Below are 23696 nucleotides of genomic sequence, written 5' to 3'. Positions count from 1 at the left end.
TCATGGATGTTTGCACACTTTGCATGCTTTTTTATGCCTAATCGGTAATTTAACCGCAAAACATGTCTACTAACATGACCTCTAACAATAGTATCCTGTAAAACATTTCAAATAATGAAATAGCGCCCCCTAAGTGGAGTCAATAGAAAAACACAGACTCACAACATCCCTTTTGTCAAACTATTGCAGCACATTTATATTCTCATCAGTTCCCTTAAATGTCACAATACTTCAATTTTATTTTCCTATGTTAATGAAAATAACAGCATATTTATTCTTGCAAACGTTATGCTCATGTACTGTAGTAGTTTACTCAGTCTAGGCAGCACTGTGTGTTAAGTCATGCGATATTTGGAGGTTAAAAACAGCATTAGTTGAATGCAAACATATATTTACATTTGACATTATAAATAGGCTTTTGTAAGAATTTTGCATTGAGAAATATGGTATAAACTTTATCAGTTGCACCTTCATATCCAAAACTTCTTAGTTAAATGATCTGTTAGCATGTTAAAGTATTATACCTTTTTTGCATGTGGCACATTTTGAACCACTGCAGTGCATGCCATTTTTTTTAAATTCAGTATAATGTAAAGGTTCTTGTATAATCACTACTTGTGTTGTGTTGGTAATACTGGTGGACAAACTCTAAACACGGCCATCACAGTTGTCTGTGCTTTGCTTTGACTCTTGGGTTTCACTGCAATAAGATGATGTATGGAAACTTTTACCCACAGAGATCTAAGTGCGCTTAAGGTTGTTTGTTTGTTCTATGTTACTTTCAGAAACAAAAGGTGACCGCAACCTAAGCACTGTGGATTGAATTCACTGCATGTTTTATATATATATTTAGTGGCATAAGTCGGTTTCCGAAACCATAAGTCAACAAGTGAAAGGAACTAACCTGTGATCTGCATGCAGTTGCAGATCTTAACAGTGCATTGTGAAAAAATTGAGCCTTTAACACATAATAATACAAATAATACATAGTACTATATTAAAGCACAATATGAGAGTTAAATAATGGTGTTTGCATAGAAGCAAAGGAATCAAGTTTCATACTGCACAGTGGTAAAAAATGTATTATCCATTAAGAGAAATATTGTTGAAAAGTCTGTTAAAATAGCTCCCAATGTACTGTTAATTTGAAGCGTTAATTGTATGTATTGATTTTTTTGGATTAAGCATTACGTTTTATGAATTACGCATGGCCTTGGAAATGATACCATAGGGGAACAGTAACATTCCCTAAAGAAATCAAATTAAAAAGGTTTTTCTTTTTCTTTTTTCTTTTTTTAAATAAAGCTGTCAATACACTGAATCTGAATGCAAGCAGATGAGTTGTATATAACCATTGTGGTCTTGAATTTAGTTTAGTTTTTCATTACTTTATTATTATTATTATTGTTATTATTATTATTATTAGCACCATCAGCATGGGGTGTTGTGGCAGGTAATTGATACTCAATAATAATACATGCAATTTGTAGGATCTTTTTGAAATCTGAATCTGAATCTGTCTGTAGCATTGCATGCATTCCCTGCAGTATTTTAAACCACTACAAAAGGAATATATTTTTCATTTCTGACAAAGATCAGCATCTTAATTTAAAGGTTTTTGTATTTTCATTACTGTTTCATAATTAAATTATCAAGTATATATATTTTTTATTCAAGTTATTGTCATCTGATGACTTTTCACCTCACTTATAAACAAGGGGTATTTTGTCTGTGGTTATGGAAAATAGTGTGAAAGGTAGTAGTGTGTGTGTGTGTGGTTTAGCTGCAGTGAGGGGTGTGAGAGATGAGCCGGGGGTCAGTCTGGTGAGTGGAAAACAGTCAAACTGTGATACACAGGTGCACCCACTGACACACAAACATTTAAGAAAACCTTTATATGATAAAAAAAAAAAGGTCTACACATCACAATTTTTTCTTTTAAAAGCATGTTCTGCTAATAAATTGTCATTAGTAATATCAAAATGTTTATCATGATCAGGCTAGACCGCTGCAGCTCACAACCTACTACATTATGTGTGTATAGATATACAGTAATTATAACAATTTATTTTTCGATGTGTATATTTTTATCTCTGCAGTCTGGTTCGCTGAAGTTTCCCTCAGCACGTCTCATTCTGCACTGAACTGCTTCTTCCTGTCAGGGTCTGTATAGGAAATGATCTCATTCACAACGCCTGCCTCTTCTGCAAGGGCCTGGTTATAGTAATGATACAGTATATAAACAGATCTTAAATAAAGTTCTTAGTAGAACTTTCACATGATTTCACAACTTTTATTGCATCAAAAATATTAAACATTGCAGAGCCCACATACACTTTAAATTTATGGCATTAGCAATTGCATATAAATATTAGAGACTTGATAAAAATGTAGCTTGTTAACATAACATTAGGCTACAGTATCGGACCATGTGTCATTGTTGGACTATCTAGTAGCAGAATACACAACATCTGTATCCTCAGCATGTCTGGCTGCTCTTCTGGTCTTCTGTTTTGAGAACTGTAGAGCAGCATACAGTGTTGAATGAGACTCCTGCAACCCATCCAAAGATGCATTTAACTACAGAGCTACAGTAATCTTTCACTTATTAAATCCAAATAATGTTCACTTATTAAATTAAATTCAAATACACAGAAGAAAATCTGTGTGTTTAGCAAAACAAAGACTTAGTAGCATCAAATTACATTCACTGCGGTTATGTAGATTTTATTATTTAATGCTAATTCCAATGTTGTGGGTATTCGGGAAATAGTCAAGGAAAGAAAAAGTGGAATTTAACTGAAATTGTTCCTAATTTGTTCTCCCACACATATAAAACGCACGGTAATTTTACCCATGCAAAATATTTTATATTTTATACCCAAGATTTTTTAACTTTATTTAAGAATAGATCATATTTCATTTTGCTTTATGTTCTGTTCTATAGATCTGGATTCTTACAAAAATATTTCAGCCATGCAGTCCTTTTAAAGAACATGGCTAGTACTAAACAGAAAAAAGAAGCAGGCCTGCAGTCCGTGTGTTAAAGATCATCAAGTACGAAACGTTATATCGCCTGAAAAATGTAAGACGTTTAAAAAATATTGAAAAACATTGATATTAGAAAAGTTCGTTTATAGTTTTCAGATTTTTTAACTCCTTTAAACAACGAGTTATTTGCGCACATATTCAAATCTTTTTGTACACGGGTCAATCTGATCTTTAATTGCAACTCTACAAAAATATGTATATGCTTATATAACCCTATATTGTAAGACTTTATTTCGATAGTGCACTTTAAACATTCGACTAACTATAAGTAACTTTGCAGCTACATGTCAACTAACTGTCATTAGAGTATTAGTAGACTGTCTGCTTAATATTTGCTAAAACTTTATTTTGTTGGTCCTCCAACAGATATTCTACTGACTATAAGTAACTTGGCAACTACAAGTCAACTTGTTCTCCTAACCCGAACCTGAACCCCTAACTATAACCTTACAGTCTATTGACAGTCTACTACAGTCTACTAATACTCTAATGATAGTTAGTTGACATGTAGCTGCAGTTACTTATAGTTAGTAGAATGTCTAAAGTGGGCTATTGTGTAACCATATAGGGGTATATATATATATATATATCTATATATATATATATATATATATATATATATATATATGCTGCAGACCTCAGAAGATTTCTGTGTGAAATATGTTTTGCATTTAATTTTTACATAGTGTAATCAAATAATTTTATATTAAGAATGTTTACCTCATGATGTTGTGTTACATGCTGAACATCATCTGTGACAACAAACAGCACACAGTTATTTGCCATTCACACATCATTCCCAATAGCATTCACACTGGAATAAAAAATCTTGAACTGAATAAATGTACTATTACCTTTTTCCTGTGTTTTTCTGATCTTAACAATGAACAGTGTGAGAGGAATGATGATGAGAATAACAACAATACCACCAAAAATAAAGGTCAGTTTATAAAAGATGTTTCCAGAACAGTATTTTGCAGAAATCGGACTCCTCTTAAGATCTGTTAAAAAGTAAATTACATTTAACACAATCTAGATAAATCATCATTGTATATGAAATTATGAATGTTATGAGTGTTAAAGAAAGGCAGATATGAAACACCTTTATTTGTAACTTTGTAAGTTTCATTTTTCAGGGGCGCAACGCTCCTCTCTATGGAATAAATGAAGAATTTAAATATATGAGTCATTTAGAAAATTAACAATGCTTGTTGCAGTCTTGATGTATATCAGTACTTTGAAAAAAAATCTGATTTATTTTATATATTATTCTACCATATATAATGTGGGCAAGCATTTCCTATGCAATATGCTGTTGATAAAGAAAGATTACCTTTAATGTCCAGGTTTGTTCCATCACCAAATGTGATCACCCGACTGTCCCAACCACAGTAGTACAGACCAGAATCAGAAATATCCACATTTAAAATTCTTAGGGAGCTGTTCTTGCTGTTCAGAGACATCACAAGACGGTTTGGTTGAAACCCATTTAAATATGTTGGCACTACTTCAATATCGTAAGGTAACATCATGTATACAATACTAAGAGGTACAGCACTGTTTGTTTGCCTGAACCAGAGCATGTATTTTCCAATTTCTAAGTTGTGTTGACACCAGAAAGTGACATTATCTCCTGGCTGAGCTGATATATTGGTTGTCTGAGATGTTATAGCTGTGAGCAAACCTAAAACCCACAGAGAGATAACAAATAACTTCATATTAATATTTAGAACACATATATTGATGAGACAAAAAAGCCTGCGTATCTCACACCTAATGTTTGCTAATAATCCAGAATTATTAACTCCTATCTTACATGACTGAAACAATTATAGTGCAGTAATGCTTACCCATGCCACAGATCAACAGCACTGAAATTATTATATGAACCATTGCTGTACTGAATCAGAGTAGAACCAACGAGGAAATTAAGATGAGGAAATCAATGTGCTTTATTTATATGAGGGGGTGTGGCTTATGCCAACACCAAACTATGACAAACCTGTCAATCAACAGGCAGCTCCACAGCACATATTGCCAATTCAAAACAAGTATCATTATTGATCAGATATATTGATTGTATGTATTGTTTACTGCTTTAGCTCCCCATAGTTTCCCCATAGCAATTTTGAGAATACATTTTTCCAAATCAACTTTGCAAAGAACTAAAAAGCATCTTATGTATGAACATGTCTTTAATTGATCATTTTTGAATTATATTATTAATTTTACATGATACATTTTACCTGACCCACAAGTCTCTGAAGGCCCAGGGTGTGATGGAGCATGTGATCCTCAGCTGGAACATCAGCTTTCTATCTAACCATTTGACCTCCGATAATTAATAAATAAATAAAAAAACTGTGATATTGTTCAGGTGTTGATGATAAACCATAATTAATTTACAAATAATAAGTTTGAGGTTCTTTTATATTTCAAGTAGAGTCAGTGTACAGAACAGTTGAGTCCTCAGTATGTCTTCCTGCCGTTTTGGATCTCCTGTTTGAGAAATACACCGCAGCATATTCTACTGAATCAGTTTCCTGCAAAGAAGAAATGTTTTCAAGATTCTAATCAGTAATTCTAAAAAGAAAACTCATCATATGACGTCTTAGATTTTATTCTCAAGCCTGTTTTCCTTATTTTTAGCCCAATATAAATTCTACAGCCAAAAAAGAAAAAGAAAAAAAAGAGCAACAGTTCACGTCCAATAGCCAACAAAATTAAAAATTAATAAATTTCTTTTATGCCAAAAATCTTTAGGATATTAAGTAAAGATCATGTTCCAAGAAGATATTTTGTAAATTTCCTACCGTAAATATATAAACAATTATAGTGAATGCAGCACAATCGGACAACTTTAAAGGCGATTTTCTCAATGTTTCGATATTTTTGCACCCTAAGATTCCAGATTTTCAAATAGTTGTATATCGGTCAAATATTGTCATATCCTAACAAACCATATAATGGAAAGCTCATTTTATCCAGCTTTCATGTGATGTATAAATCTCAATTTCAAAAAATGTACCCATGTGACTGGTTTTGTGGTCCAGGGTCACATAAACAATTGTTAATACCAACAACACAAAAGTATATTTTTTCTTTAATACGCAACAAATGCTGACATTTGTTGACACAACTAAATTTACTAAATGGCAGAACACATGCAAATGTATTATCGGCAAAATCATAAGCATTTAATTTCTACCCAATATGGAGAAGCATAGCAGTAATTAATTTCCAATCAATTCATTTATGTCATCTTCTTCTTTATAAAAGGGTCAAAGAAACCAGTGTGATCTGGGAGAAAATCAGTGTCTCACTAAGAGTACGATGAAAGTGATTTTAGAGCGAAACAGAACAAAGAAAGAGATTTGCTTGTTCTCATTTCTACTTTGAGATATTTTAAATTAGTTTTATTTAGCCTGTAACATAATCAAAGTCGGTGAGTTTACCTTGTCATCGTGCTGTTGTGTTTGACATTCAGCGGCTGTCACAAAGCACAGAAAAAAAGACAATCAGTTGCTGTTGGGAATACATTTTTAGAAGAATTCATTCCACATTGATGATTAACATTTATATTTGTGATTTCATTTGTGATTGATCTGTTTATCCATGTGTAAATATTATACCTTTTTTATGCTTCTGCCTTTTATGTTGCCTGATAATCGCCAAAAGGAGAGGAGTAATACATGTAAAAAAAATGAAGCCACCAAATATGAAGGTCAGCATGAAAAAAATGTCTCTAGGACACTCCTCAGTCACAGGTGATTTCTCATCATCTGTAAAAAAGTGGACATTTCAATTTTACAATATTCATTACACCACTTAGTGGTTCCACAAAGAACTTATTCCCCCCATGAATTAACTAGTGAGATATTAATCACCTGCAGTTTCAACTTAATATAGATATTAAAATAATAAACATACCCTTTTTTGAGGTTCCGTTGCCCTTTGTCTCTGATATAAAAACAGTTGGCCAGTATGAGTCACTTACCATTGTGGCATTTATAATGGTAACTAAACTGTGGTGTTTTTCAACATGTGCTATTTATGACAAAATGAGGAAAAGAGCTATAAACATTATATAAACATGAGAGTATATTGAGATTCAAAAAGATTACCTTTCACTTCAAGCCTGGTTCCATTGCCAAATTTCATGTGATATCCCGTAGCTCCACAAAAATAGAAGCCAGAATCAGAAATACTTGCATGCTTAATTGTTAGGGTTGTGCCTTTGCTGAACAGATTCATGACAATTTGGTCTTTCGTGAAAGTGTTGAAATATTTTGGCTCTGTCTTCTGAAGACTCTCTGTATATAGCATGTACACAACAGTAATCGGTACATCACCGTTTTTTTGTTTGAACCAGTACAGGTTTCCAGAAACATGGATGTCATGTGCACACCACATAGTGACATTTTGTCCTGGCTGAGCATTTATACTTGCTATAGAAAACATTACTTGGAGAAAACCTGAAAAACATAAAAAGAAAAGAATTAAAGCCATAGTACAACACTAAACATCATTTTTACATTAAAATCTCTCCCCATTTTAATAACTCTCCAAAGATTTTATTACATGTCTCCCATCATAGAAATGTAGTTTACAGTAGATAAACCTTACCAGTCCCAAAGAGCAATAATGCTGCTGTTGAAATACGTAACATTTGTGCACTGAGTCAAACCAGAGCTGAAAAGGAAATTAAGTGGGCGATATCAATGTTTTATATATAAGAAGGAGGAGTGGCTTTTACCCCTGAAAAAATATAGAGCTGTGATATCTCTACAGAGAACATAATCAAATACTAAATGTGTACCATGTTAAGGCACCATGTTAAGTCTTCTTTTATTCAGTGCTGGGAAAATGGTTGGGATTTCCTCAATGAATTAAATCTGCAAATAGTCAATAAATAATATATATAGATTCATGATTTTCAGCCTGTAAATTGATCTTTTCTGCTATTGCATCTAGCACGAGAGTAGTGATGTGACTATTTGGTTAATTATTTGCCTAAAGGAACGCACTGTGTGGGCCTTGTCAACACTACATCTTTTTCTCTCCGTTTTGGCCTTCCGTCCACACTGAGACAGTGTTTTTTTATCAATGAAAACTGAGCTTTTTGATAATGTTCTCCAAAGATAAATTTGAAAACGGTGTTTTTCACATTGTAGTGTGGACTGAGAAAACAGAGGTATTTGAAAACTATGACATTTAGTCATGAGACACATATTGTACCGATAGATACAATAGATACCGATGAGGATGCGTCTGTCGCACAAGGTTGAAGGAAGGACAAGAAGGTGATGATCAAGTTTCAGAAGTCTTTAATAATCCACTCTGAAAGCAATCCAAACAGGCAGGCAAAGAAAACACAACCTCTAACATAGACGTGACCAGACAAATGACCACTGAAAATGCTGTAACTTAAATACAAAGCAAATGAGGGAAATCATGACAAACACATGTGATGATAAATGAAATGAAACTAAAGTGTGGTGGGAAACTGAACAAAGGAACACATGTGACTGAAAATAAACAAAAAGTCCATGAAAATGAAACTAACTAAACACAACCGTGACAGTGAATGGTGAGATATTTTTATTTGCTAAATAAAATGATCCTGCCAGAACAATTGCATGATAACTTTATTATGTCTTGTTCTGTATGTATCATCTCAGTGAGATTTTACGTGGGTTTACGCATGCACAGTAAGGTGAATTTAGCGTTTCCCGATGTTTCAGTGTGGACGAGAAACTTTTGTAAAATGCTTGAAAACGCTTGTGTGGGCGGAAAGCGTTTTGAAATGAAAACGCCGTTTTTAAATGTGTCCGGATGAATGTAGACGTAGCCTTAAAGACCAGTTTGCAAGCCTGCTGAACTAAATATGATGTTCCAGTCAATGATGTGCATTGGGCCTTCAGTAGCAGCATGTGAGCTTCCAAATGCCCATTGCAAGTCAAATGAAAGTACCTTTTTCAGAATGCATTACATGTTAATAATTTTCGTAGCATTCTTATTTGCACTTTTTTCCCCCATCAAGCCATTGTATTACAAATGTTGGTTCAAGTTAAATCTAATTATCAAGTCTGAGCAGATTTGCCATCCCTCACTGTAGCCCCCTAGTGGTTTTCAAAATCATAGCCAGCAGCCTCCTTTTGTCTACAAAAACACTTTGCTGGATGGTGGGTGGGTCTATAAGATTGCACACTTGGTTGAGTCTAATGCAAATGCTAATCCAAAATGTTTCTTATAACATGTACAGAATGCTTTGCACCACTAAAATCACCCAGATGATAGTTGTTAGTGTAAGTGGCCACTGGAGGCCGCTAGAGGTAGTGCATTCTCGGTCAGGTAATTTATGTGACTGGGTTTAAGGCTGTGTGCCCTGGAATCTGGATAACTGATCATTCGTTTTGCACTTGCCTGACTTGTCTCATCTCAGAAGATCTTGGACATGTAAGTTGACTCAGATTGTGAAATCCTGGTGCTGTTAACTTTACAATATTAATTAGTTTATGTATTTCCGTTTTTCATGGTGTTTTGGTGAAGTTTGCTTTGTCTTATATCCACACATTTGTGTGCTGTTTTAGTTCAGAGACCTTCAAGCTAGCGGCTAATTCTGAAAAGCAGCAAATCTAAAACTTGCACCCTTGGTGAGCGGAGTAAGGTGTGTATTCATTTTGCTATGTATAAAAGCCTTCAAGGATGTAAAATGTCTATTTTGACTGTTATTGGAAATTATTTTGTTGTTTATCTTGTATCAGGAAAGTGTATGTGTTAAGTGAGAAAATTATTTGTGTTTACTTCTAGTTTTCACGGTGCTCACGCTGATTTTGGAAGAATAAATAATTACTGCACCCGTTAGAGACTCTCTGCCATTTATTGAGGAGCCAAGGGCCGCAACAGTGAAAACTTATCGCTGAGTCATCCACCAATGCAGACGTCTTCATCAGCCAGTGGACACAAGATCATCTGATGTTTACACGCCAATATGGATGCCACAGCTGCAGTGAGAGACTTTGTCTGACTAAGTGGGTAAAACCAACCGCAGATACACATACAGGAGCACTACATTAAAGTCAACAGGTTTAAATGACTATGCGCTCAGCTAATTCATCACATGGGACATTGGACCTCTAGAGAAATCAAGAACTGCCATATTCTAAATAATTCCAAGAAGGGTTTTGAATGTGTAATACAAATACGGTAAATGCTAGATCCGTAAGGTTAACCAGTACAAAGTCTAAGAGTGTGGATAAGGTCATTGTGATCTCAAGATTTTAATTCCTGAACCTAACAATATCTGAGGAGCAAAATTGCCTGACTGAAGATTATCAGCAGTATTCTTGTTTATGACATTCAGTAGCTGTTTCTGTTTACTCTCCTTGATGTGTCCTCAAACTGTAAATGTCTGATGTGAGTGGTAATATATAGTTTTAAAGATAAGTTAAAGTCACCACTCATCCAAATTTGAGTCTAGACATAAAACACTCTAAGGCCTTAAAGTACAAACAGATCCGTTTAGACCAACAAGATGTCATCACCTGCTGAGGAAATAGACAAGACCCCAGAAGCACAACAAGTCAGGTCGAGCTCCCGTGACCGTAGTTTAACAACAAAGGGTCAAGAATTACATGATCAGGAAGCAAAGAGGAATGAAAAGGCATTCAACAAAGCCTATGATGCTTGGAAACACACAGCAAAGGAATTTAGAGTAAAATTGAAGGCTTTCTGCTCATCTGAGGACCTTGATAAAATTCAAACTAACATTAAATCCAAACAGGCTATAGTACATCAAAATTATGAGCCCATTCGACGCAACCATACCACTACTCCTGATATTGTCAAAAGAATGGATGCATGTGACACTCTTACAGCTGAGATTTGTGACCTTGTCAGTAAGCGACTTGAGAACATAGATGAGGCTTTCAATGACCAGCTAGAGAAAGAGAGGGTGAGAATAGCGCTGAATAAGGATGAATATGAGTCAGTCTTTGGAAATACGAAAACAGAAACAGTAATTTCAGAGTCATCACAAGGATCAGGCAACCACTCAAGCGCCACCTCCAGGTCCTCTAGCAAACGTGCAGATGCAGAAGCAGAACTGGCCGCCAAGGTAGAACAGGCAAAAGCCATGCAAAAAATACACTTTCAACAGGCAAGACTCGACAAACTGGAGAGTGAATGGAAACTCAAGGAAATACAGATGCTAGCAGAAATCAAGCAAAAGGAGGCTGAAATGAAACTTAAGCTAGAAGAGGAAAAAACAAGGTTACAACAGCTTCAAGCGGACAATGAAGTGAAGGTAGCAGCAGCTCGGGTGAGAGCGTACAACAATTTTGATGGCTTTGAAGGCTTTGAGGAAGAGACTGACCATAAAACTCAGTATAGTGGGCAAAATGCTGGACTCAGAACCTCACTAAATCCACAAGCAATGCCATTCCAGCCTCATCCCGCACACTCAGAGGCACCAGTAGCTCAGGAAGTCAGCCTAGCCCAAGCAATTGCAAGCTCACTTACCCTAAGCCGTCTACCTGTCCCGGAACCAACCACGTTTACTGGTGATCCCTTAAAGTTCATAGACTGGAAGATATCCTTTATGGCTCTCATCGACCAGAAGCCCCTCCCAGCTAGTGAAAAAATGCTCTATCTAAAGGGTTATCTTGCTGGGGAAGCACGCAAAGCCGTTGAAGGATTTTTCTACCGAAATTCAGAGAAGGCATATCAGGGTGCCTGGGCAGTCTTACAAGATAGGTATGGAAGTCCATTCATTGTCCAAAGGGCTTTCAGAGACAAGCTCACAAAGTGGCCAAAGATAGCTGTAAATGACCCTATTGCATTAAGAGAGTTTGCAGATTTCCTTCAAGGTTGTGTTGAGGCCATTCCTCATGTTAAGGGCCTGGGTATTCTAAATGATTGTGAGGAAAATCACAAGCTCCTTAAAAAGCTGCCTGAGTGGATGGTGCGCAGATGGAGTCGTATTGTTGTGGAAGAGCTAGACAGATCTGGAGACTATCCAAGTTTTGTGCATTTCACAGAGTTTATGCAGACCGAAGCTCGTATAGCTTGTAACCCTATTGCCTCCCCCCTTCTGATGAACGTTAAAAGCACGGACGAGAGGCTTCCAAAGAGAGCCAAGGCGCTCAACACAAGCACTCAAATGAAAAACTCCACCTCAGGAACTCTGGAAAACGTGAAACCAAGGCCACCTTGCTTAGTTTGTAAAGACGAAATGCATGGTGTTGTTAAGTGTCCAACCTTTGCAGCAAAGACTACAGATGAAAAGAAGGCCTTTATCCATGAAAACCACCTGTGTTTTGGGTGCTTAAGAAAGGGTCACACAACCAAAGACTGTAAAAGGCGACACACCTGCAGTACATGTGGTAGACGTCATCCAACCTGCTTGCACCTAGAAAGAAACACAAACCCTGTCGGATCTGCAAGAAATGATCCCGTAGCCACAGGAGACCATGGAAGCAAGGAAATTCACAAGGTCATGGCCCATGCATTGACACAGCACGTTTCTGCCACCTCTAGCATTGTTCCAGTTCTTGTGTCATCAACAACAGAGCCCCAGAAAGAAATTCTCACTTATGCGCTACTCGACACACAGAGCGACTCAACGTTCATCTTGGAAGATTTGGTCACCGAACTAAATGTGAACACTCAGTCAGTGCAACTTAAACTCAGCACAATGACAGCTGTCAACACAGTCATAGCAAGCAAGACTGCGTATGGTCTACAAGTTCGGGGACTCAACTCTGAAACTTACATCCAACTACAGCAGACCTACACACGAGACTTCATCCCAGTCGACAAGTCTCACATTCCTACAAAAGGTACAGCGCTTCAGTGGCCTCATCTGAAACATCTTATAAACAAGTTACATCCACTCCAAGATTGCGAGGTTGGACTGCTAATTGGTTATGATTGCCCATCAGCTCTAGCTCCCTTGGAGGTCATCACAGGTGGTGAAAATGAACCTTTCGCGCAAAGGACAATGCTTGGCTGGAGCATTATAGGGTCCGCCAATCCCCACTTGGATAGACAAGGAAACGAGAGCTTTGTGCATCGTGTTGCAGTGAAAGAGGTGCCAGTGGCCACCGATGTGCTGAAAGTACTGGAATCAGACTTCAACGAGAGGAGCTATGAGGACAAGTACGTGTCTCAGGATGACGTTCATTTTATACAGCTCCTTAGTGATAACATTAAGCAGAAAAAGGATGGACATTTTGAGATTCCCCTCCCTTTCAAGGGCAGTTGTCCGCCGGCTCTCCCTAACAATAAGAAGCTGGCTACTGTTCGGCTGCAACATCTTAAGAAGAAGTTAAAAGCCAACAAACAGTATTTCGACCATTACACTGCCTTCATGGAAGAAACTATCAAGAAAGGTGATGCCGAGCCAGCTCCTCCATTCTTGGAGGGAGAGACTGTGTGGTATATTCCACATCACGGGGTGTACAACCCCAAGAAGCCAGGCAAATTAAGAGTTGTGTTTGATTGCTCGGCAAAGTTCCGGGGGATTTCTCTAAACGACACTCTACTCACAGGCCCCGACCTAATTAACTCTTTAGTAGGAGTCCTTTGTCGCTTTAGAAGGGAAGCAGTTGCTGTGATCTGTGACATCGAGAGGATGTTCCACCAGTTCAGTGTCTCACCCGAAGTTCGCAACTACCTAAGGTTCCTCTGGTGGGAGGGTGGATTGTTAGAAATAGAACCGCAGGAGTATAGAATGACAGTCCACATTTTCGGTGCTGCGTCCTCCCCTGGATGTGCCAATTTTGGTCTTAAGTATCTGGCACAGCAACACAAGGTTGACCACTCGACAGCTTCAGTATTTGTAGAGAAGAACTTCTACGTGGACGATGGGTTAACCAGTGTTCCAACAGTCAAAGAAGCTAAGGAACTAATTGTCGAAGCACAGGAACTGTGCAAAAGTGCAGGTCTACGTCTGCACAAGTTCAACTCAAATCAAATGGAGGTCCTCTCCTGTGTGGCACCCTCAGAAAGGGCAGTAACCACTGATCCTCTCAACCTTAATCCAGATGCAACACCAGAAGGACACATACTGGGCATACAGTGGTCATCAGAGAACGACACATTCAGCTTCAACATTGACGCAAAGGACCACCCCCCAACTCGCCGTGGTCTATTGTCAGTCGTTGCATCCCTGTATGACCCACTCGGGTTTGTAGCTCCCTTCACTTTGAGTGGCAAGTGCATCCTGCAGGAGCTATGTCGTAGAGGTATTGGATGGGACGATCCTATTCCTGAGAACTTGCGTTCACGGTGGGAGGAGTGGAAGAATGGCCTACAGAGCTTAAAGGAAGTCGCCATACCCAGATGTTACCATCCTCAAAACTTTGGTAAAATTGTTAGGGTGGAACTGCACCACTTCTCAGATGCCAGTAACGCAGGATATGGTGCATTTTCCTATCTCAGATACAAAAACGACAAGGACGAGGTTCATTGCAGTCTTGTAATGGCCAAAGCGAGGGTGGCACCTACGAAGATCATCAGCATCCCAAGATTGGAACTCTCAGCCGCAGTCACCGCAGCCAGGATGAGTGTTATGCTTAAGGCAGAACTTGAGATGAAAATTGAAGAAGAACTCTTCTGGACGGACTCACAAGTAGTGCTGGCTTACATCAACAATGAGGCACGAAGGTTCCATGTGTTCGTGGCAAACCGTGTTCAATTGATAAGAGAGATTACAGACCCAAATCAATGGAACTACGTAGATACAGCACAAAACCCAGCTGACCACGCCTCTAGAGGTCTTCATGCAGCAGACATCTCTTCGACTCGCTGGTTATCAGGGCCCAAGTTTCTATGGGAACAGGAAGTGCTACCTACACCTAGGCCTTCAACCGAGTTGCTCACAGGTGATCCCGAAGTTAAATCGATTCAAGTGTTTGCAACTCAAGTCAGCGACTGGAGCGACGTTCTAAGTCGCCTGAGCCGGTTTTCCACCTGGACAATGCTTGTTAAGGTGGTTGCAAGAATCAAAAGACTAGGATCTAAGCTAAAATATCACGGTGAAACTGTGAAGGTCGAGGAACGTAGGAGGGCTGCTGAGGTGGTAATTCAGCTCGTCCAGCAGCAAGCCTTCCCTCAAGAGCTAAAGGCACTGCAAAGGAGCCCTCATGGGGACATAATTCCAAATTCCAGTCCTCTTCTTTGTCTCGACCCCATTCTGGATGGGAGACTTCTTCGCGTTGGCGGAAGACTTAAGGGATCATCCCTCAGTCATGAACTAAAGCACCCCATCATTCTCCCAAAGGACAGTCACATCACCAAGCTTATCCTGTCACACTACCATGCCCAGATCTGCCACCAGGGTCGGAGCCAGACCTTAATGGAACTCAGGTCAAATGGATTTTGGGCCATTGGTGGGAGTAAACTAGTCGCCAAGTTGATACATAGATGTGTAAAATGTCGGAAGCTCAGACGACCAGTTGAGGAGCAACGAATGTCTGAACTCCCCAGAGAACGCTGTGAAGTCTCAGCTCCCTTCATGTTCTGCGGAATGGATTGCTTCGGCCCATTTATCACCAAGCGAGGTCGCAAAGAGTGCAAGAGATATGGACTCATATTCACATGCCTGTCTTCTCGAGCAGTCCATCTTGAAATGCTTGAAGACATGTCCACGGACACCTTCATTAACACTTTAAGGTGTTTTATTAGTCTTAGAGGAGCTGTTTGCCAACTCCTCTGTGATCAGGGCACAAACTTTGTGGGTGCGAAGAATGAGTTCAAGGAAGCCCTCAAGCAATGTGACACAGAGGCACTGGAAGCCTTTCTGGCGGATAAACAGTGCGAGTTCATTCTCAATGCTCCTTCAGCGAGTCATGCAGGCGGTGTGTGGGAGCGACAAATTCGGACCATCCGCAATGTGCTGAATGTTACGATCGCTCAGTGTTCCGGTAGACTAGATGATGCCTCCCTTAGAACGCTGTTCTATGAAGCTATGGCCATCGTCAACAGTCGCCCTTTAAACGTTGATGGAATCAATGATCCTATGGCACCAGAGCCGCTGACTCCAAACCACCTTATCCTGATGAAAGCTAAGGTTGCCTTACCACCTCCCGGAAAGTTCGTAAAGGAAGATGTGTACGCTGCAAAAAGATGGCGCAGAGTACAATATTTAACCGAACAGTTCTGGAGCCGGTGGAAGAAAGAATACCTTCTAAATACGTCCATTAGGCAAAAGTGGCATGTACCCCGGCGCAACTTGAAAGTGGACGACATAGTCATCATAATGGAAGATACACTCCCAAGGAATCAGTGGCAACTAGGACGAGTGGTTGAAACTACAGAAGGGTCAGATGGCTTAGTTCGTCGGGTAAAGGTACAAGTTGGGGATCGGAAACTAACACAGAAACAGAACCACCGATGTAAGCCCTCAATCATTGAAAGGCCGATCCAAAAGCTGGTGCTCCTCCTTGAAAACAATTAACGGTCTGTCAAGTTTAAGTACACTTACATCAGACATGTTGGTTTAATGGTTTTATTCAAGGTGACCCTATTTTTATTTGTGACCTATAGCTCTATACTTAGGCAGTTACAGAACTCTAGAAATCATGTATGAGTAACTGTTTTGTTTTCCATGCTGAGTTCATTTATCATAACATGATTGGTGGGAGTGTAAGTGGCCACTGGAGGCCGCTAGAGGTAGTGCATTCTCAGTCAGGTAATTTATGTGACTGGGTTTAAGGCTGTGTGCCCTGGAATCTGGATAACTGATCATTCGTTTTGCACTTGCCTGACTTGTCTCATCTCAGAAGATCTTGGACATGTAAGTTGACTCAGATTGTGAAATCCTGGTGCTGTTAACTTTACAATATTAATTAGTTTATGTATTTCCGTTTTTCATGGTGTTTTGGTGAAGTTTGCTTTGTCTTATATCCACACATTTGTGTGCTGTTTTAGTTCAGAGACCTTCAAGCTAGCGGCTAATTCTGAAAAGCAGCAAATCTAAAACTTGCACCCTTGGTGAGCGGAGTAAGGTGTGTATTCATTTTGCTATGTATAAAAGCCTTCAAGGATGTAAAATGTCTATTTTGACTGTTATTGGAAATTATTTTGTTGTTTATCTTGTATCAGGAAAGTGTATGTGTTAAGTGAGAAAATTATTTGTGTTTACTTCTAGTTTTCACGGTGCTCACGCTGATTTTGGAAGAATAAATAATTACTGCACCCGTTAGAGACTCTCTGCCATTTATTGAGGAGCCAAGGGCCGCAACAGTTAGATAGAAAATTATCATAATTATGTATGATGGAGATTATGTTGAAGTCACCATGAACTCAAAAACGACAATTCTTGTTTATTTTTTAATTTTTATGGAATATCGCAGTATTTAAATGGTTTATCGATGCACATAATTATAACAAAATTAAACAAAATAATGTGCCCTCATAATCTTTGATTAAAATAACTTCCTGCTTCACTTGCAGCATCTCTTCTCTGATGATGTCTTTTTTGGTTCAAGGGCGGGAAAACCTGTCACTCACATGAGATCGACCAATAGCAAACCACAACCATCCAATCAATTCCCCATGAACAAAATCAAGTTCCGGCCTTCTTCTTTTTTCTCATTTGAGAAGCCTTTTCACTCAGATACACGTCTAAATAATAGGGATTTTATGCATGTCAACTTTAAAGGTTGCAAAGAGATAAGAAAACCATTGGTCATAATTATGTGTATTATCACTAAAGGGTTAATTTTATTCTTAAAAAAGGAATTTTGCACAACTAGGCATTGGTGATATGTGTGCATTCATGGATTTTTTAAAATATTTAATTTTTGAATTACTCAAGTGATGATGTTTCAGGCTATTCAAAAAGATAAAAGGAATTTTGGCAAGACAGTGTCTGTTTGAGATATTTGCCGTGAAGTCCCTTCACTCAAAGAAACTACACTACACGGGTGTTTATGGCAGATGTCACACTTGTGGTCTTGTGATGCACGCGTGCGTGTGAAGCCACAATTATTAGACTAGTGCATGTGAGTGATTTTTGTTGTGGTCATTGTAGAGCATTGCAATTCAGTTCTTCATTAATGTTTTAATGTAGCTTCTTAAAAGGAGCTCGTATAATATCAGACCCACTTGACAATATTGCAGAGAGATGCTTGACATTCACACATTTATACACTGTCAGAACGCAGTTTTGATGACAGCACACTTTTGTGATCACATGTTTATTTGTCATCATTGGGTAATCAAGAAACACTTACTTAGAACTTAAGAAGGTCAAGTTACCGCATGACCAGCAGAAAACCACAACTAGCACACTGCCTTTGTCTTTTACATTTTTTAAAAGTCATTTTCCAGAAACATACTTCTTTCAAACCTATTTAAATTAGACATGTAATCAGTCTTTACTGACGGCGGCAACTGGTGTTACTTATGAGAAATTATGTCTCAGATGTAAAAAAAATATAATATGAAATCAAGTCTGTAGGAAAAGGTCAGTGGGGGGGGGAAATCTGGTTCAGCACTTTTTTGACAAACACAACACATCCGCTCACATCGTTCATTACTTCTCTGGTGATGTTCATTTAGTCATCACTCACCTGTTTTGTACTCATTCAGAAATAGGATAAATCCATCCAGATATGATCAACATTGGAGTTTTCCTTCTCTTTCTAATTGGTGAGTTGAACTGTCTTTAATGTCAAAACTGAAATGTTTTTACTTTAGCTATTTAAGCTAAACAATTTTTGCTTGTTATTTGTCATGTTTCTTTTAGGTTTTACTGCAACATACCTGAATAACCCACCTGTGTTTGCTAAACCGGGAGAAACAATTCATTTACCTTGCGTTTACCAGAGCCAAATAGCCATGCACTTCTCATGGTACAAGCATGAACCTGGACAGAATCCCGGGCTCATCTCCACCATTTACAAGTATGATCATAATGTCAGGTTTTACCATAATTTTGAGAATGATTCACGTTTCTCTGTGCTGAATGAAAAGGGTGTGCATCATTTGGTGATAAGAAACATACAGATCTCAGATTCTGCAACATACTACTGTGGAAGCGCTTATTCCAACGTAATGGAATTCGTCGAAGGCACAGAGTTGATAGTTAAAGGTAATTATAGTTTTGATTACCTATAATTTAATTGTTTTTAATATAAGTATTTATAATAGTTTAGTTATTGAAGCTATTAACTGAATGCCATGTGTGAATGCAATGTATACATCAGTTAGTCCATGATGTCTTACATAAAACTGTCTCAATAATGAAATTCGTGATATATTTTGATTTGGTTAATATACGTTCTTCATGAATATACTGTATAACCTTTTTTCATACAGGGATGAAAAGCTACACTGATGTAAAACAACACGCTTTCATTGAATCACAATCTGGAGATTCAGTGAATCTAACGTGCACAGTTTTGAATCAGAACTGTGTAGGAAACCACCACGTGTACTGGCTCATATATGAATCAGAAGAATCTCATCCAAGAGTTATTAGGGCACATGGATCGAGTATTGATCCGTGTGATTGGATCTCTGAAGCCGGTTTTACAGGACGTAGATGCGTCTACAGCTTCTCTAAGAAGGAGCTCAGTCTGGCTGATGCTGGGACTTACTACTGCACTGTTGCTGCATGTGGGGAGATGCTGCTCGGGGACGGAACCAAACCGGACATTATGGGTATGTTTTTTTTTTGGTGGGGGATGGTAGCAGTTTTACGATGTGTTATACTTTATCTACAATTTTTCCTATTTCAGGTGCTGATTCCACAGAACAGATGATGACTTTTGTTCTTCTTTCCATTGTTAGAACAGTCCTTCTTTTAATCACTGTTGCCACAGTTACTGTTTATTACTGCATGAATTCAAACAGAATGTCGAAAGAGGGCTGTTCTCCGTCTGCCATGGCTTTCCGAGATCGACGATCCCGACCAGAGGGAAGACCAGGGCCCAGTTGTTCAAAAGTAATCTGATTGTATTTCGGCTATTGGATTGAATCAAATCTTGAAAATGGGTTGGCCAAAAAAAAAAAAAAAAAGTCTTGATTTTGATCTGGATCACATCGTCAGTTTGTAGTAAGGATTTTATTAAGATTTTTGATCCAAAAAAATCTGTTTTATCCTGATCCCAGCGGAATGGTAGAATTCAGGAACAAAAATGTAATAAAACTTTAAAACTGGTCAAAAAATACAAAGTTTATAGCATGTAATATACACATTTATATTTTTAATTTTGCTCTTGATTAATTTAACCATTAAAGTAATAAGTAGACATTACACCTATTAAGCCTTTCAGTACAGTAAAGTATGTCCATAAAATAATAGCCCAAACAGCTGTTTTTTTTAATCACTGTAACTACATTGGCAGTCCAGATGAACCAGTCGAAAGTAGTAACTAACATTTGCATCCCTTTTTGCATATTTGTTTGTTTTTGTTGTGGGTCACATGAGGAGCTACTGAATCCCTAAAGGGACATGATTATGGGAGGAAAAATATAAGATATGAGAAAAAAAAATATTTTAATGTTTTAGCGTTCTCTCGCAAATATTTTGTGTTCCCTTAAGAAACTTTGCATTCACTCTTTCTTTGCGATTAAATGCAAAGTTTCTACCAAGAGAACGCAAAAGCATTCAAATGTATAATTTTTCTCCCATTTCATAAATTGTTCCATCATGCTGTCCATTTAGTTCCTGGGTCTGATTGTTTGAAGGAAACTGAAAATGGAAGGGGATATTTGTTGTTTTCTATCTCTTCAAATAAAGCAAAGTGACCCCACTTTGACTCTTCTACCTGTTGTTCTTTATAGCTAGCGGCCTTTATTATGAAATCGAACCGTAATTGGAGCACTGCTAATCCATATTTGGTTATCTGAAAAAGATGGTTTGAATAGATGTTTTTCAGAACACAAACATGTTAAAAAATACAACCTAAAAGATTAAACGGGCTATATTTGACAACATAGTTCTAATAGAAACGCTATAATAACAGAAATAGAAAGAGTATTTCACGCCCAGAAAATGTTGAACCTCTGGTAGTTTGTATTGTACAGGAAACTTTCTCCTTATTTACTGGACATGCAAGCAAAATCTGTAAGTGGAATTAGAAAAATAACCATGAGAACATACGCATTACCGTATAACAGTGCTTAGAAGATGCAACAGGCCTTTAACATATTATAAGTCATCTGTTTAATATTGTATAGAAATATAAAAAATATGATTCCTATTAAGGCACGGTTAATGTTATCAGTAGATAATGTATATACATACTGGATGAGAGAAGCTACATTGTGTACATTAGCTAATGACATCAGCTGTGCCGTTTTATTCTATTGTGATAATGCATGCTAAACTAATTTACATCATTAACCTTATATTGTACAAAAGAAAAAAGGCATATGCTAAGAATGTAAATTCAATAACCCATATGAATAAAAGCTAAAAGGAAGTTAACATTTTAGGTTTTAGAACACATTTTGGTCCCACTTCATATTAAGTGGCTTTAAGTACATCGAAAAATAAGTACAATGTACTCATTGTGTTCATGTTTTATTGTAAAACACTTTAGCTGCTATTGAGGTGTGATACGGCGGGAAAGGTTAGGGTCAGGTGTGTGTGGTATGGGTAGGTTTAAGGCTGGGTTAAGGTGTAAGGAAAGGTCAAAATTACAGATGTAATTACATAAATTCATTTCAGCTGTAATTACATGCAGGTATTTTCAAAATATAAGTACAATTTCGATGTAAGCACATAGTACATAAAGCCGCTTAATATAAAGTGGGACCCACATTTTACTTTACACACCATACATTTTTAAGAGGTGTCAAATAGCCTCTGATCAATATTTAATAAAAACTGATATGTTCTTTTGAGTCCAATCTCCTGATACTGCATATCTTTAGCACAAGTTCATGCTTCAATTTTGAGTGCTATTTATACGCAGAAATTACCTTTTACGTTCATCCGAAATGCACTTTTTAGCGTACATATGATACACATTTTTTTGCGCATACGCATTTTACGCATATGCGCTATACTTACCCAACCAATTCTACCCAACAGGTAAATTTTGCATACCAGATGTACGTAAAAGATTACTTTGGCGTATAAAGAGCACGCCAAATAAAAGCATGAACTCGTGCTATATAGCCTATGCAGTGTCAGGAGATTGTGATGGTTCTTTTAAACAAGGCACATTTCATAATATACAAATTATTACAATATCTCAAAGCTGAAGGGTTCAGAAATTATAATGATGATGATTGAAAGTTGACCAGTATTTCTGATGCTATATTTTCCATGTTTGCTTTCTTCTGTGTCTTGAAATGGGGTCAGACGCAAAAATGCATATTTATATCTAATGAGCTGTAGAGACCCTTGTACTTGCCCACAAGAACCAAATACTAAGACAGACACATATATGTGGTTTCAGAGACAGGATGGAAAGCTAAGTGGCCTATTTTTTAAAGTTTGCTCAAGGCTATATGTTGTGGCTTAAAGAACAAAAAACAGGCCACCACAACTTTAAAACTAAATGTAAAAATGAAGAAGGCATTTGTAATGCAAAGTATTATTATTCAGTTATCCTGTTAAGAATGTCTGACCTTTATATAAACTCTTGTTTTCCTGTTTGAATGATGATCATACTCCATTCACTTTATTTATATTATCACAAAAATACAAACATTTGTTTGTAATGTTCCTGAATTACAATCTGAGCAGAATCTTACATGCGCGACAGAACTTCCATTCTGTCCACAAACAGAAATGCAATTTTAATAATAATGTTACAAAATATATTGAAAGCATGAAAATACATATTGCAGGGGTAAAGAAGTGTCTGTAATGTGTCTATAATATATTTAATAATGATAAGATCTGTTTTTAAACCATATTTTGATTTCTTTAAATCTGTAGTAAAAATAATGCTGTAACCCCAAAATGTTTTTATAGGTTTTAAACAACTGTGCTGTATTTATCACTTGAAAACAAAATGAGAAGGATAAGAAATGGCTCAGCTTTCTTCAGTGATGTTTTGCACATGGCATTTAAGGCTGGAGTAGATTGCATTCCTTCTTGTCTGTCTTCGCTCAGTCGCTGAGCTCTCTCTACTTGTGTCGTCTTCAGGTAATTGCAGGGTTGTGTAGTTCAGGTCTAGACTAACTCGATTCTGTGAGGAGAGAAAAAGGGACAGCACTGCAGCACAGCAACTTCATCTGCTGTGTTTCTGTTTCTCAAACAGTTCATAGCGTTAGCAACACTAAGGTCATGGGTTCAATTTCAATGCAATGAATTAGATAAAGTGTCTTCCCAAAGCATCAATGTTAGTGCTATAGTCATAAAACTTCTGACTTACAAGAGAAGAACTGGCATCAGAGTGTGGTGTGTCTGGAGGAGATGGGTCAGAAACTTCTGAAACATTTTGAAACTTGCTGTTATGCCGGGATGGTAAAACAATTAAAATAATGGGCATAAAACAAGAAATACTGACCACAACTGAGCCCTTTCATACAGACAACATTTAAACATCCTTACAATGTGGAAATTTACCTGCATGCAATTCACTCTTTCTTCTCAGTCTTTTACATAGAAATATGTTGATTATTCCACTCAACAGCAAAATGAGAGTATTGAAGACAAACACCGCATGGTA

General features: G+C 37.6%; 3 protein-coding genes and 1 long non-coding RNA gene across 8 annotated transcripts; 1 reads left to right on the top strand and 3 right to left on the bottom strand.

The window, feature by feature from the left end:
- Window positions 1–2272: 2272 nt before the first annotated feature.
- Window positions 2273–4967, bottom strand: LOC143736997 (uncharacterized). Its single transcript, XM_077227871.1, has 6 exons — window positions 4902–4967; window positions 4385–4735; window positions 4154–4204; window positions 3906–4052; window positions 3772–3803; window positions 2273–2553 (listed from the first exon to the last, which is right to left on the bottom strand). The coding sequence occupies exons 1-6, from the start codon at window positions 4942–4944 to the stop codon at window positions 2446–2448; spliced, it is 732 nt and encodes a 243-aa protein (XP_077083986.1). The 5' UTR covers window positions 4945–4967; the 3' UTR covers window positions 2273–2445.
- Window positions 4968–5228: 261 nt separating this feature from the next.
- On the bottom strand, window positions 5229–7744 carry nitr10a (novel immune-type receptor 10a). Of its 5 annotated transcripts, none has more exons than XM_077227866.1 (6): window positions 7678–7744; window positions 7176–7526; window positions 6982–7098; window positions 6684–6833; window positions 6507–6541; window positions 5229–5594 (listed from the first exon to the last, which is right to left on the bottom strand). In XM_077227866.1, exons 1-6 carry the CDS (start codon window positions 7718–7720, stop codon window positions 5487–5489), a joined length of 804 nt encoding a protein of 267 aa, XP_077083981.1. In that variant the 5' UTR covers window positions 7721–7744; the 3' UTR covers window positions 5229–5486. The 5 variants fall into 5 exon arrangements, with proteins under 5 accessions (XP_077083981.1, XP_077083984.1, XP_077083982.1 ...); XM_077227869.1 differs by having other exon boundaries at window positions 6684–6712; XM_077227867.1 differs by having other exon boundaries at window positions 6982–7011.
- A 10864-nt stretch (window positions 7745–18608) lies between these two features.
- Window positions 18609–20819, top strand: nitr9 (novel immune-type receptor 9). The gene is made up of 4 exons (XM_077227261.1): window positions 18609–18711; window positions 18809–19153; window positions 19381–19725; window positions 19803–20819. The coding sequence occupies exons 1-4, from the start codon at window positions 18675–18677 to the stop codon at window positions 20015–20017; spliced, it is 942 nt and encodes a 313-aa protein (XP_077083376.1). The 5' UTR covers window positions 18609–18674; the 3' UTR covers window positions 20018–20819.
- A 1853-nt stretch (window positions 20820–22672) lies between these two features.
- Window positions 22673–23696, bottom strand: LOC143736567 (uncharacterized). Its single transcript, XR_013203482.1, has 3 exons — window positions 23594–23696; window positions 23400–23455; window positions 22673–23213 (listed from the first exon to the last, which is right to left on the bottom strand). It is a non-coding gene; the product is annotated as an uncharacterized LOC143736567 (long non-coding RNA).

The sequence above is a fragment of the Siphateles boraxobius genome, unplaced genomic scaffold (genome assembly GCF_051911475.1).
Source record: "Siphateles boraxobius isolate OS27281-9 unplaced genomic scaffold, OSU_SipBor_1 130, whole genome shotgun sequence".
NCBI lineage: Eukaryota > Metazoa > Chordata > Actinopteri > Cypriniformes > Leuciscidae > Siphateles > Siphateles boraxobius.
This window is presented reverse-complemented; position numbering and strand designations above follow the sequence as displayed.

What these genes read in the sequence shown, in the direction of transcription:
- LOC143736997 (XM_077227871.1), bottom strand. Translation starts at nt 4,944, where the DNA reads ATGGTTCATATAATAATTTCAGTGCTGTTGATCTGTGGCATGG. An exon ending in TTACAAAGTTACAAATAAAG is followed by an intron (nt 4,053 to 4,153) that starts GTGTTTCATATC and finishes ACTTTTTAACAG; the next exon opens with ATCTTAAGAGGAGTCCGATT. An exon ending in ATGTAACACAACATCATGAG is followed by an intron (nt 2,554 to 3,771) that starts GTAAACATTCTT and finishes GATGGGTTGCAG; the next exon opens with GAGTCTCATTCAACACTGTA.
- nitr10a (XM_077227866.1), bottom strand. Translation starts at nt 7,720, where the DNA reads ATGTTACGTATTTCAACAGCAGCATTATTGCTCTTTGGGACTG. An exon ending in AAGGCAGAAGCATAAAAAAG is followed by an intron (nt 6,542 to 6,683) that starts GTATAATATTTA and finishes GCTTTGTGACAG; the next exon opens with CCGCTGAATGTCAAACACAA. An exon ending in CACAACAGCACGATGACAAG is followed by an intron (nt 5,595 to 6,506) that starts GTAAACTCACCG and finishes TCTTCTTTGCAG; the next exon opens with GAAACTGATTCAGTAGAATA.
- nitr9 (XM_077227261.1), top strand. Translation starts at nt 18,675, where the DNA reads ATGATCAACATTGGAGTTTTCCTTCTCTTTCTAATTG. An exon ending in CACAGAGTTGATAGTTAAAG is followed by an intron (nt 19,154 to 19,380) that starts GTAATTATAGTT and finishes TTTTTCATACAG; the next exon opens with GGATGAAAAGCTACACTGAT. An exon ending in AACCAAACCGGACATTATGG is followed by an intron (nt 19,726 to 19,802) that starts GTATGTTTTTTT and finishes TTCCTATTTCAG; the next exon opens with GTGCTGATTCCACAGAACAG.